This window comes from Lagenorhynchus albirostris, chromosome 5, assembly GCF_949774975.1.
Source record: "Lagenorhynchus albirostris chromosome 5, mLagAlb1.1, whole genome shotgun sequence".
NCBI classification, from domain to species: Eukaryota; Metazoa; Chordata; class Mammalia; order Artiodactyla; family Delphinidae; genus Lagenorhynchus; species Lagenorhynchus albirostris.
In genome coordinates this window covers 96,645,690-96,659,297 of record NC_083099.1, presented here as the reverse complement: position 1 = coordinate 96,659,297, position 13,608 = coordinate 96,645,690, and the positions used below count along the sequence as shown (strand labels likewise).

The window sequence follows — 13,608 nt, the reverse complement described above, 5'->3', positions numbered from 1 at the left end:
CCTTTAAGTCTTCTCTGAAGATTATAGTTTCTATTTCTTTCTCCATTTCCTGAAAGCTTATTGAGTTCATTGCTACAATCACACTAGTTAGAATGTAATAGTTGTGTCAAAAGTGTAAGCTTTTTGATATAGCTATATCCTCTCCAGCAAGGCAGTGTAATTTTTGAGTTTGGACACTGTATTGTAAACTTCTTTTGTATACTCTCTGGAAAAATTCTGGGCTTATACCTATTAAATATACTCCCAGGTCTAAAGTTCTGTTAACTATTCAAGAACAACCACTTAAAATTACTGTATAAAAGCTTCTATCTCAACATGCTTAAGCTAAATTTTCAAATAAAATGTATCTATTTTGACTAACTCACAAAATCGCCTATAGATGAGTTGAACACTCACTTATTCAGAATTGTCAAAAGAAGGGACAGCCCCCATTGCTAGAAGTCTCTAGCAATGAGTCCTCAAATTCGGTCTGTATTGAGTAGTGACTTTATAATCACCCCGATGGTAAAAGTGTCAAATTTCGAAAACACCTAGAAAAGAGAGTGAAATGATCATTTAACAATAGCCTGCTTCCCTGCCAAACAAGGGGAGTTGACCCGGTTTCCAAACTCACTTTGGCTCAGATTCTAACCCGGGTTTCGTTAGTTGTAGGCAGCCAATTGGGCCGTTTGGGTGCCGTGCATCCTGGGATCTGTAGTCTCTGGCTTCTTCCTCCCGACTACGAGTTCCACCTAGCAGTCGGAGGACGGTTGCTTGGTATTATTAGCAAGCGGGAAGTATGGCGGTGGCGCGCGTCGACGCGGCTCTGCCTGTTGGAGAAGGTAAGGCGATCCCCACCCCTGGGTCCCCATGTTTACTCCATAGAACTGAATTATTGTTACCTGGTGGAGAGAAGAAGACTGGGTTTAGGGGTTCAGTTCTGGACCAGTTCTTCTGATGTGGGGTTGTGGGCATCGCGGAGGCGCGCTGCCCTCTGGGAGTTGAAGTCCCCTGGGCGCTGCCTGGCTCTCCGGCGTCGCAGCGAGGGCCAAGCGGGGGACTACAAGCCCCAAGAGACCTTCGCGCTGCCCCCGCGCTCCTGAGGATGCCTGGGCGGTGGGTTTCTGGCCGCCGCGGTAATCTTTCTTGGATGTTTACTTTGAGTTCTGGGTGCCCAAGTGAAAACTGCAGAATCTCCCCCTTTCCCGTGGATTCCTAGAAAGTTCAAGAAAACCCTGTCTCAAACACAGCTCTCTAGATTGACGTTGGGGGCTTCCCTGGTGGCGCAGTAGTTGAGAGTCCCCCTACCGATGCAGGGGACACGGGTTAGTACCCCGGTCGGGGAAGATCCCACATGCCGCGGAGCGGTTAGGCCCGTGAGCCATGGCCGCTGAGCCTGCGCGTCTGGAGCCTGTGCTCCGCAACGGGAGAGGCCACAACAGTGAGAGGCCCGCTGACCGCAAAAAAAATAAAATAAAAAATCTAGATATAGATATAGATAGATAGAGATTGACGTTGGACCCTTTCTTGGAAGTGTCCGGTGGCCGTGATAAAATCTGGGGGTTATCCAGAGCCCACAGTTCTCCATGCCTTTTTCTGCAGACCGGGTCCTGAGGTATAGCTTGGTCTCTGCCCAGCGGAACGCGCGGCTTGGGTGCTTTTGTAGGTGCCGTGTGAGCGGAGCTCCTTTGTTTTGGTTACAGTTCGGAGGCTCTGGGTCAGGGTCAGAGCTGAAGGTGAATGCTCGTCTCCACCGCTTAGGTCTGGGGCTCATTATCTAGAAGGGAGAGTCTAAGAGGTCTCTCGATCCCTTTGAATTGTGTGCAAAGGCTATGCATTTTCCTGGGACGGTATATATCTTTCACCAAATTCTCAGAATCGAATGACCCCCTCTCCCCGCCCCAAATGCTAGAAGCCATTAGACAATGGAAAAACGTTGGTTGAAACCCTTCAGGAGAGCAATTTCGCATAATTATTTCCCGCAGTAATCTTAATCTGGGTAGAAATATGAAATTGGCAGTTTCTCTGGCCCGCCCCCTGCACAATCTATCTATTTGTGATAGATATCACAAATCTATCTGTAGCTCTTAAACTCCACCTCCCCAGCCCACCATGGCAATGTACTGATAATAATAGTTAACATTTATACAAGCACTTTTTATATGAGCAAGACTATGTTCTGAGTGCCTTTTTTTTTAAATTATCTCATTTTCTTTGTAGAACAACATTATAAGGCAGGTATTATTATCATTCCCATCTTACAGAGTAGAAAAGTGAGCCCAAAAGAGATCAATAACTTGCCCAAGATACCACAGTGATTAGCTTAGTGGAGCCAGGATTTGAACGTCTGTTAAACATACCAAATTACTTTATTGAATTCTGTGTGCCAGGAATGGGACTAAGTGCTGTTCATATGGTTTCTCTTTTCATCCCCACATCAATTTAATGAATTAGGTATATTATTTCCATTTTGTAGATAAATTAACTATACTTTGATTTTCAAAATAGTTTGGGCACTTTATGATATACTGATATTGTAAGCACATTGGTCTCTATCAAAAGATTAGTTACATTTAAAAAATACTGTCATTACTTAGGCACAAAATATTGAAGTAATAGTTTATATTTAAATGTGAAGAATTCCAAAGTATTATATCAAAGAAACTTGAGTAGATGGACTTCCGTAGTGGCACAGTGGTTAAGAACCTGCCTACCAATGCAGGGGACTTGGGTTTGAGCCCTGGGCTAGGGAGATGCCACATGCCATGGAGCAACTAAGCCCTATGCGCCACAACTACTGAGCCTGCACTCTAGAGCCTGCAAGCTACAACTACAGAGCCTGCGAATCACAACTACTGAAGCCCGGGCGCCCTAGAGCCTGTGCTCTGCAACAAGAGAAGCCACTGCAATGAGAAGCCTGCGCACCGCAACTAGAGAAAGCCCACGTGCAGCAACGAAGACCAACACAGCAAAAATAAATAAATAAATAAATTAATTAATTTAAAAAAAGAAAGAAAAGAAACTTGAGTAGAATATCACAAATCTAGGTATAATTTGATATTTCTAAAGGAAAATGAATAATTTCAATCAGTAGTCACTTAGAAATTGATTGCTTTAGTTTTTAAAGCTTGATGTTTATTCTGGTCTAGTGTTTTCTAACTCTAAATGTATAAGATTTTATGAGTATAATTTTATCCCTATGCTCAGCTGTTGTAGTTGTGTTTTCTAACAGTTTCCCTTCTCTTTTCAAGGATCAGTGGTCAATTGGTCAGGACAGGGGCTACAGAAATTAAGTCCAAACTTACCCTATGAAGTTGATATTCATACTTTGATTCTGGATAAAAATCAGATTATTAAATTGGAAAATCTTGAGAAATGCAAACGTTTAATACAGGTAGGTATTGCTATGTGGGGGAAATAGTTATATAAGACCAGTTTATTATTATACAAAATAAAAGAGTAAGATAACAAAAAGTAACTCTGCAAGCCTAGAAAGCAGTAAATGTTGCCTTAAATTTTTAAAACTTTTAATAACAAATTTATTTAATAAATGAATAAAATAATTTAAGAAAAAATTTAAAAAATTAATTTTTACATGATGATTATTAAGTGATGCTTTTTAAATTTCTACTGAAGATGAACACATTTTTGCTGCCTTTAGAGTAGACTAGAAAAAAGAGCACTTGTTAAAAAAGAAAACATTTTATGTTGGCAAAATATTGTGTTGTTAAGATAACCTTTTATTTCATGGTGGGGGTAAAGAGTTGATTAGTTCATTCCTTCAACAAATGTTTATTGGGCCCTTATGTGTCTGGTACTGTTCTAGATTTTGATGGAGATAGTGAAAGGACTCTGTTATTGTGGAGTTTACATTCTCAAGTAGTTGCTGTGTTAAAGATGTTTTCTTTTAGTAGTTGGAGGAGGTCTGATTGCTCAGCTTTATCTGTATTTTCCACTGCTTAGGAATGACAACAACAACTAATAGTTGCACTGCAGAATTTTTAGACAATATATGTGAAAAGTACAAATTGGGTTTGTATATTTGGGAATGTTGGGCCATATAAATAAATCTTTTTAACCACCCTAATGTGAAAGTAATATTTATATTTTACTCCTAAGAATAATGGTGTGTTTTCTTTCCACAGTTGTCAGTGGCTAACAATCGGCTGGTGCGGATGATGGGTGTGGCCAAACTGACCCAACTCCGGGTATTAAATTTGCCTCATAATAGCATTGGCTATGTGGAAGGCCTAAAGGAACTAGTACATTTGGAATGGCTGAATTTGGCAGGAAATAATCTCAAGGTGAATTGTTTCTTTCTTTCTTTCTTTTTTTTTTTTTAAGTAATTAGGTTTTTTTTTTTACTTCACAAAAGTATTTGCTGTGAAAAAGAAATTTAAGCAGTATAGAAAAAAATAGAATAAAAAGTGAAAGTATCCACTCCCATTCCCCAGAGATAATTTCAGTTAACATAAACTGAAAAAAAAAAATCTCATTTTGAAAATTCATGCTGAATTAAGTTTTATGTACATGTTTAATGGTACAGTGGAGAATATAATGTTTTAAAAGTCAGGAGATCTGGCTTCTAGTCCTGCTTCCACCACTTAGTAGCTCTATAATTTGGGGTAAGTTAATAAATATTTCTGTGTCTTATTTTTTGATATGCTAGGTAAGGGAACTGGATTAAATGATGATAACTGACTTCTATTGAGTATGTAATGTATGCTAAGTACTATTCTAACCACCTTAACAATTTTAACTTATTCAATCTCATGACAGCCAATAAGGTAGGTACAGTCTTTATGCTTATTATATAGATGAGGAAACTGAAGTACAGAGAAGTTGAGTAACTTGCCCAAGGTCACACAGTCAGGAAGTTGCAGAGCTAGGATTTGAATCCAGGCAGTTTGGCTCCATTGTTAAATTGTAAAGTCTATGTTATACCAACTGTCACATGTCATCACTAAAAGTTTCTTTAAGCTATAAATATCTGACTCTACTCTTAGAGAGATAATGAAGGTAGAAACTAGCCATATAGCAGTATGCCAGATTCTGTTGGCACTGCCTCTTTTTTCTCTTGCTAAGCCCTGCTCCTCTGCTTCTGATAATGAGCAGAGGAGGCAAGAGGCTCAGCTACAGGAAATAGGGAAGAATTTCATTTTTTGATTTCATGTGCGTGAAATAATGTGATCCTTTTCTTGTAATAGGCCATGGAACAAATCAATAGCTGCACAGCTCTTCAACACCTCGATTTATCAGACAATAACATACCCCAGATAGGTGATCTATCTAAATTGGCATCACTGAAGGTAAATGTGTTTTCTATGTCATTTCTGAAATTTTATACTAAAATACCAAGAGAAAATAACCTAATTGATCTAAAATCAGCCTGCTGTTATGAAGAACAGATAGTGTTCATTATGATAAAAATTCTATTAGAGTACCAGAAATTAAGTATGGAACTTTTTATTGTTAATTTCTATAATTGATTTACTTTAACTAAAACTGGTTGTTGTAGTTAAGGTTAATTCTTATTTACCATCCAACAAACATGATGAAATTCCCTTCATGCCCAATCAGCCAACGTTAGCAGCTTCAGTTATATAGTACATAACATGTTGGTGGGCTTGAGAGTAAACATTCCTGAACTTTACTTTGTTTTTTGACACTCAAGATTGCTATTTTTTTTTTAAATTTGTTTATTTATTTATTTTTGGCTGTGTTGGGTCTTCGTTTCTGTGCAAGGGCTTTCTCTAGTTGTGGCAAGTGGGGGCCAGTCTTCATCGCGGTGCGCGGGCCTCTGACTATCGCGGCCTCTCTTGTTACAGAGCACAAGTTCCAGATACGCAGGCTCAGTAGTTGTGGCTCACGGGCCTAGCTGCTCCGTGGCATGTGGGATCTTCCCAGACCAGGGCTCGAACCCATGTCCCCAGCATTAGCAGGCAGATTCTCAACCACTGCGCCACCAGGGAAGCCCCAAGATTGCTATTTTTTTAGTAATAGATATTACTAAATTATCAAAATTAACTTCACTTTAATTTAAAAAATCTGTGGCCTGTAGCACTTTTTATAGAGGGGAATGTAATCAAATAAGTCAGGGGTCCCCAAACCCTGGGCCATTAGGAATGGGCTGCATAGCAGGAGGTGAGCGGCAGGCGAGTGAGCAAAGCTTCATCTGTATTTACAGCTGCTCCCCATCGTTTGCATTACCACCTGAGCTCCGCCTCCTGACAGATCAGCAGTGGCATGAGATCCTCACAGGAGCGCGAACCCTACTGTGAACTGCTCAGGCGAGGGGTCTAGGTTGCACGCTCCTTGTGAGAATCTAATGCCTGATGATCTGAGGTGGAGCTGAGGCAGTGATGCTAGCACTGGGGAGCAGCTGCAAATACAGATTATCGTTAGCAGAGAGGTTTGACTGCACAGAGACCATAATAAATCAATTGCTTGTGGACTCATATCAAAACCCTATCAGTGAATGGCAAGTGAAAACAAGCTCAGGGCTCCTGATTCTGCATTATGGTGAGTTGTATAATTATTTCATTATATAATCCAACATAATAATAACAGAAATAAACTGTGTAATAAATGTAATGCGCTTGAATCATCCCCAAACCATCCCCCCACACCCCCACCCCGCCCCCGCCCCGGTCTGTGGAAAAATTGTCTTCCACAAAACCGGTCCCTGGTGCCAAAAGGTCCCTGCTGAAATAAGTAACAGTTGTATAAGTAACCACAGCTTCAACATGTGTAGGCTTTTTCCATATTTTTCCTCCATTGGATATTATTAGCATCAGATGAATTCATTAACCTTAGAAACAGTATTATTAGCTCAAATTTCACTATATTGTTAGCAGAAATCATTTTTAGCAACAATTATTCTAAGCAATTTGATGTAGCCAGATACTAAGAGAATTCAAATGAACTAAAAATGATTGAACTTTTTTTTTTCTGGAATGGAGGCATGATTACCTTATCAGAATCCTGGGTGTTGGGACTTCCCTGGTGGCGCAGTGGTTAAGAATCTACCTGCCAGTGTAGGGGACATGGGTTTGATCCCTGGTCCAGGAAGATCCCACATGCCTCGGAGCAACTAAACCCTGTGCCACAACTACTGAGCCTGCGCTCTAGAGCCTGAGAGCCACAACTACTGAAGCCCGCGTGCCTGGAGCCCGTGCTCTGCAACAAGAGAAGCCACCGTCATGAGAAGCCTGTGCACCGCAACGAAAAGTAGCCCCCGCTCGCTGCAACTAGAGAAAGCCCACATGCAGCAATGAAGACCCAACGCAGCCAAAAAAAAAAAAAAATCCTGGGTGTTGGGAGTATTCGCTTTATTCTTCATTGTTGCTGACTTAATTTGAGTCAGCACCATCTCTAAGCACATTCAGCCTTCCTCAAGCTTTAAGTTACCAAGAGAATATAATTGCAAATTATGGTTTGTGGGTTATCTCTCTCTCTTGGAAAATTTGCTTTATACCTGATTGTTTTAATGAATGTTTTCTTTCACTTTTCTCACCCTCTGTTTTGATGTTTTAAAAGGAAATGAACAGGTATGTTGGAAATTGCTCAAGTTTTAATAACTTAAATCTCACAACATGCCTACACTAAGCATATGTTCTTGGACAAGTCTTTAAACTTTCTTGAGCTTAGAATGTGGATGTGAAAAAGGAGAGTTGGACCAGAAGACCACGTAGGACCCTTCCAGCATTAGCAGTCTTTGATTTGTGTGTGATGAGAAGTATAATAAAACAGATCACTTTATGTTTGTGCACACCATTTTGGTTTTATCAAAATAGACCAATTTATTTGTAATCTTTTCATTTGTAATGCATTTTCTTTTTACTTTCAAGACCCTACTTTTACATGGAAATATCATCACCTCTCTTAGAATGGCACCTGCTTATCTACCCAGATGTCTTGCTATAGTTTCTTTGGCAGAAAATGAAATCCGGGACTTAAATGAGGTAAAATTTGAGGGTATCTTATGGGATCTGGGAAGCTGGAAGGTCAGGAGAGATGCAGGAAAGGGTTGTGAGCTCACTTTAGACTGTGAGCATCTTGGAAGAAACTGCTATCAGGATGAAACACTTGGCTCTAGAAGACCATTATTTTTCTTTCTACTTTTACTTAATGTCAGTGGGTTATAAAGGCTTAATTTCATTTGCAGTGCTGTACTTATCACTCCATTGGGAAGTAATTGTTGGTAGAGGGACATGTACATTAACAGGGTTAATAAGGCACACTCTGCACCTTTTTCTGGCTGCTGTTATATTTTCAAAATAGGGTTCTCTTTGCTAGGAAACAGTGCTTTCTAAGGGACTTTGTGCAGCAAGGACAGATGGCCATATTGTTGGAATTTTGGAAGTCAGTGGATAATATAAGAGTGTTACTTGTCACTTTTCAAAACAAGAGGGAAATTGTTACATTCTCAAACTGCCAAAGATGTGTAATCAGTGGAAGCCCTGCGCTTGACACTGAGTAGTCCATTTCATTCAACAAAGCTGTCCTTTGTTCCAGATCTCTTTTCTGGCATCCTTAACTGAATTGGAACAGTTGTCGATCATGAACAATCCTTGTGTGATGGCAACACCTTCCATTCCAGGGTTCGACTATCGGCCATACATCGTCAGCTGGTGCTTAAACCTCAGAGTCCTAGATGGATATGTGATTTCGCAGAAGGAAAGGTGAACGTGACCTCTTTAACATCACACTTAATATGGAAGTTAACTGAAAAGCCCATTTCTAGCTTACTACAGATTAATAAACTGAATATTTCTTGAAATGTGCATTTAGAAATTAAGATCATTTGTACCATCATATAGCAGACTCTGTGCTGTTCATTTAGGATTTTTTATCCTTTCTAAAAAAAGATAAAAAATAAATATCAACCTTAGAGGTTGGGGCTAGTGAGTTTAACTTCTTGCCCAACATACAACAAATTGATTTCTAAAAATCCTTTTGTTAATCGATTGTTTGGGGCTTGGAGCATTTCTACATAGAAACCGTGTTATAGATGCTGTGTAGGATTTCAGATCAATCCCACAAAAGCTTCTATCCATCATATTGTAAAGGCAGTATTAATAATACCTTAGTACCCAACTACTCTTTATAACAGTGACCTTGGGAAAATGCGTGCAGAGTTCCAATTTGGAACTGGTAGCAGACATGCTGATTGGTCCTCACCTTCTACCTGTGAAACAGCAGAAGTGGGAACTCCCCCTTCTCTAGATCTTTGATGGTTTTTGCAGCTTGGAGCTGGGACCCCTGCATGATGGGGTCTTCTGGACGCTGGCACATGATCAGTAGAATCAGAGCTTCAGGGGAGGTAAGGAACTAGGTTGTGGACAAGAAGGGGTGGATTTAGAGAGGATAGTGAGAATCAGGATGACTTAATTCTCTTCACTCTGCCTCATTTCTCTTCTTCCTTTCACTGCATACACACCTGCATTCATGGACTCAACACATACATTCTTCCTCGCTGTTTTTGTCCTGTTCTACAGATTGAAAGTCGCTTGAGGGGTTTCCCGATGGGAGAAGGAATGATAGATTACTGACAGGGTTTTCCTTTTCTTTCTCCCTCTCTTGCATCTAGTTGCTGTATAGGGTGTGGGGCAGTGAGGAATGGCAACCAGGAGCTACATAGTGGTGGTGCTGGTGTAGGGTGCAGGACATATGTCAGCTCTGGTTTGCCTACAAAAAAGTGTGGCTTTTCCTTTTTCCTGCAGTGAGTGTTGCTGTGTATTCAGACGCCTTATTTTATTTCAAACTGTGGGTAATTCTAAAGCTAGAATATGGGTTTACTTGGATTATCTTCTCTGGATCTTCCTTTAGTAGAAAGAAAGACGTTATCAGATTTCTCTGTGGGAGTAGGACTGGCAGCATTTTCATATGTGGCAGCAGCATGGTGAGATGGGCAGAGGTAAGGGTTTGGTATAAAGAGAGACCTGGGAAGAGAATGAGACCTGGTCAGGAGAGACAAGAGAAAGCTTCACATCTTTCCCTGCCGCCCATTAACAGTGTGGCCTGGACAAGTTCCATAACTTCTCTGAGCCTTAGTTTTCTCATCTGTAAAATGTGGCTAAAACTACCTAGCTTTCAAGGATGCTATGAGAACTAAAGATAATGGATATAACATAATACTGGTCAGACAGTAGATGCTTAATAAGTGATAATTGTCATTATTACTTAAGGATAGGGACTGGGGATTGAAGAGTTTTGTAGAAACTAAAGCTAGTGTTAAAAAGCAGAAGATATCTGTTGAATAGATGAATAATAATGCAAAGGCTATGTTTCTATACTGTGGAAATGGTTTTAATCCAAGTGACTTTAAGGTGAATTTGTATTTTTTTGGAACTTTCTCTATAATGTTTTGTAGTTGTTTAATTTCAGATTCTTCAGGAGGTAGGGAAGAGTGGACTTTTACTTGGGTAGCCTCTCTCTCTCTGTGGGGTTATTCTACACTAAAGTATGGGAGGAAGGAAGAGGTGGGAGTATAGCATAATAGCAACCCTTTCTCAGACAGATTCTTTTCCCCCCCACATTAAAAAAAAATTGCACAGTATCATATAATTCAGAAATAGTTCAAACGTACTATTTAAAAATACCCATATAATCATCACTGAAAATAAGACTAGAACAAAACCAGCACTCCAGAGATCTCCTTTGCCCCACTCTCATCATAACTCCCCTCCCCACTAGAGATAACCACTATGTTGATATTTTTGATAATTCAGAAAGATTATTTTTTTCCTCATTTATTATGGAGGCTTCAAATCAACCAGCTCCCACCAGAGTAGCTAAAATTAAAAGGACGGACAATACTAAGTATTGATGAGTATGTAGAACAATTGGAACTCTCATACACTGTTCTAGGAGTGTAAATGGTGCAGCCATTTTGAAAAACTGGCAGTATTTACCGAAGTTGGACTTATAAATACACTATGACCCAGCAGTTTGGTTTCTGGTGTATACCCTAGAGAAATAGGTGCTTATGTCTACCAAAAAACATGTATATAAGCATGTTCGTAGCAGCCTTATTCATAATAGCTCCAAACATTTGGGAGCTATGTGAGACATTTGGGAAACAACCCAAATGTCAGTGCATAGAAGAGTGGGTAAATAGAGTTCTATTCAAACCAAAGAACCTAGGTTGTTGAGAAAAATGCTGCTGCAGTTGATGTCTCAGACAACTGTGTAGTCTGTAAACAGTGCTCCCATGTTTTAAAACAACTCTGGAAGTATTTTGTCTTGGAGGTAGGAATTATTCTAAGGGAGAGCTATTGGCTGAAAAATCAGTGGGTAGCCTGAGCAGTGTTCCAACATTTTCCTGGTCAGCCTTGGAATTGCCCTGAAGGATAGGCAGGAAGGAATTTCTAGTTTTTGTATCTACCCAGCCTGTTGTTTGCTAAGAACAACCAAGTTAAATTTTTTCTCCATGATGAAAAGTGTCCCAAGTTCCCTGATGACCTTGGGTAGCCAGATCTTAAGTGTGTGTGTCACCCAAAAAAGTAACTTGAGCAGTCACCCACCGCTGTGGTGCTTTGGCTGAGGGCTTTCTCAGAGAGAAGCACACCTGGGGAAGGACCTTTGTGTAACACCTCAGTATTTGGAGTTCTTTCTGAATTTGTTTTCAATCTCTGTTTTACTGTTTATAGGACCTAGTACCAAGCTACACCTCTGTTGCTTACAGATCAGAACTTAGGGAGCAGAATTTTGGAGACGTTTCTTTTTTTGAAAGGACGTTTAAAATATATACAGAAGTAGGGGCTTCCCTGGTGGCGCAGTGGTTGACAGTCTGCCTGCCGATGCAGGGGACGCGGGTTCGTGCCCCGGTCCGGGAGGATCCCACATGCCGCGGAGCGGCTGGGCCCGTGAGCCATGGCCATTGAGCCTGCGCGTCCGGAGCCTGTGCTCCACAGCGGGAGAGGCTACAACGGTGAGAGGCCCGCACAGCGCAAAAAAAAAAAAAATATATATATATATATATATACAGAAGTAGAGTAACATAATGAACACCTAAATACCCACCATGTGGCTTCAACAGTTATCAACATTTTGCCAATCTTGTTTCATCTATCCCGCACTTTTTTTTTGGTTAGGATATTTTAAAAGCAAATACCAGATATCATTTCATCCATTATTCCTTTTTTTTTTATTAGGTGAAAGAGCAGTTTTAAATTCTCTCAGTAGTTGCTATCCCTGTTATATAATGTAGACTGTTCCTTTAATTTCAAGAGAAAAGTCATATTCCAGTGATTTGAAATTAATATGTTAGAGCTGAATTAATTTTAATTTTGTCTTTGAATGGGCAGAGAGATTTTTTTTACCTAAGAAAATATCGTATGGATTAATAAACTTGTGTAATGGTGTGTTTATTGATGAATGTGAAGCAAAGGCAGAAAAACAGATCTTACAGTAGTTGATACTCCACAGTTCGTGGTTCACCTCACACACTTAAACTGTGGAATACCTGAGCCTCCTTCTGTATCCTCTTACTTTTGCTTTTCTTTCCAAACTACAAACCGCCTATAACCTGGAAGCGTCGCTTGCTAGCTATTATTAAAGTTGGGGATTGTCCTCTATTATGGACCTTTTTTAGGGACAGCATTTCAACAAGCCATTTGCTTGGCAGGAGAACTTATGGAAACTGAGAGCAGAGTTCATGAAGATCCTGAATGAGCTTTATTTAATCCACAGGAATGTGTCTATGGAAGAAATACTTCTAATTATTTTTATTAAGTGTATTAAAATTTTTATTGTTACGTGACTTCAGTTAATCAGCTTGGCATACCTTATATCTCATTGTTAGAAAACAGTTTCACCTTTCTTGTGACACTGGCACATCATAGAAAACCAAACTCATTTTACTGCACCGAGACTCTTCTGCACTATTTAACCAGCTGTCAAAAGAACCAGTTTCTTTTCAGTCTATAATACATCTTGGGTGGCTTAACAGTTTTGGACTGTACAGTTTTTTGCATAATGTGGATACCTTAACGTGAAGGTTGAAGAAAAGGGTTGTGGATTGGAAGTGATTTTCAAACTATTTGCAATGCTGAGTTAAATGATATACAGAGAAACAAAGTATGCCACAATGATGCAACTTTAACTTCAAGTTGATGGGCGGATTTAAGAATGATAAAATTGAGGCAAAAGCATGTTAATTAAAAAGAAATTCAGGGCTTCCCTGGTGGCGCAGTGGTTGAGAGTCCGCCTGCCGATGCAGGGGACACGGGTTAGTGCCCCGGTCTGGGAATATCCCACGTGCCGCAGAGTGGCTGGGCCCGTGAGCCATGGCCGCTGGGCCCGCGCGTCTGGAGCCTGTGCTCCGCAACGGGAGAGGCCACAACAGTGAGAGGCCCACGTACTGCAAAAAAAAAAAAAAAAAAAAAAAAAGAAATTCAAACATATTACAAAAGTAAACAGTAGTGTAATGACCTCCCCTGAATCTGTCACCCAACTTCAGCAGTTTTCAATTCATGGCCAACTTTGTTCATCTCTACCTTCACCCACACCCCCTTTTCCTGTATGATTTTGAAACAAGTCTCAGATTATATATAATTTCATCTCTAAAAGATAAGGACTCTTAAAGAAATAACTATAATACTGTTATCACTTATCAAAAAATTT

General features: G+C 40.1%; 1 protein-coding gene across 1 annotated transcript in view; it reads left to right on the top strand.

The window, feature by feature from the left end:
* Positions 1 to 719: 719 nt before the first annotated feature.
* Positions 720 to 13,608, top strand: part of CEP97 (centrosomal protein 97) — a 29,026-nt gene continuing 16,137 nt past the window's right edge. Inside the window, exons 1-6 of the mRNA XM_060150659.1 lie at positions 720 to 821; positions 3,231 to 3,373; positions 4,125 to 4,283; positions 5,187 to 5,288; positions 7,830 to 7,943; positions 8,497 to 8,663. Coding sequence (XP_060006642.1) covers positions 779 to 821; positions 3,231 to 3,373; positions 4,125 to 4,283; positions 5,187 to 5,288; positions 7,830 to 7,943; positions 8,497 to 8,663 — 728 coding nt within the window. The 5' untranslated portion in view covers positions 720 to 778. The remainder of the gene's footprint in view (positions 822 to 3,230; positions 3,374 to 4,124; positions 4,284 to 5,186; positions 5,289 to 7,829; positions 7,944 to 8,496; positions 8,664 to 13,608) is intronic.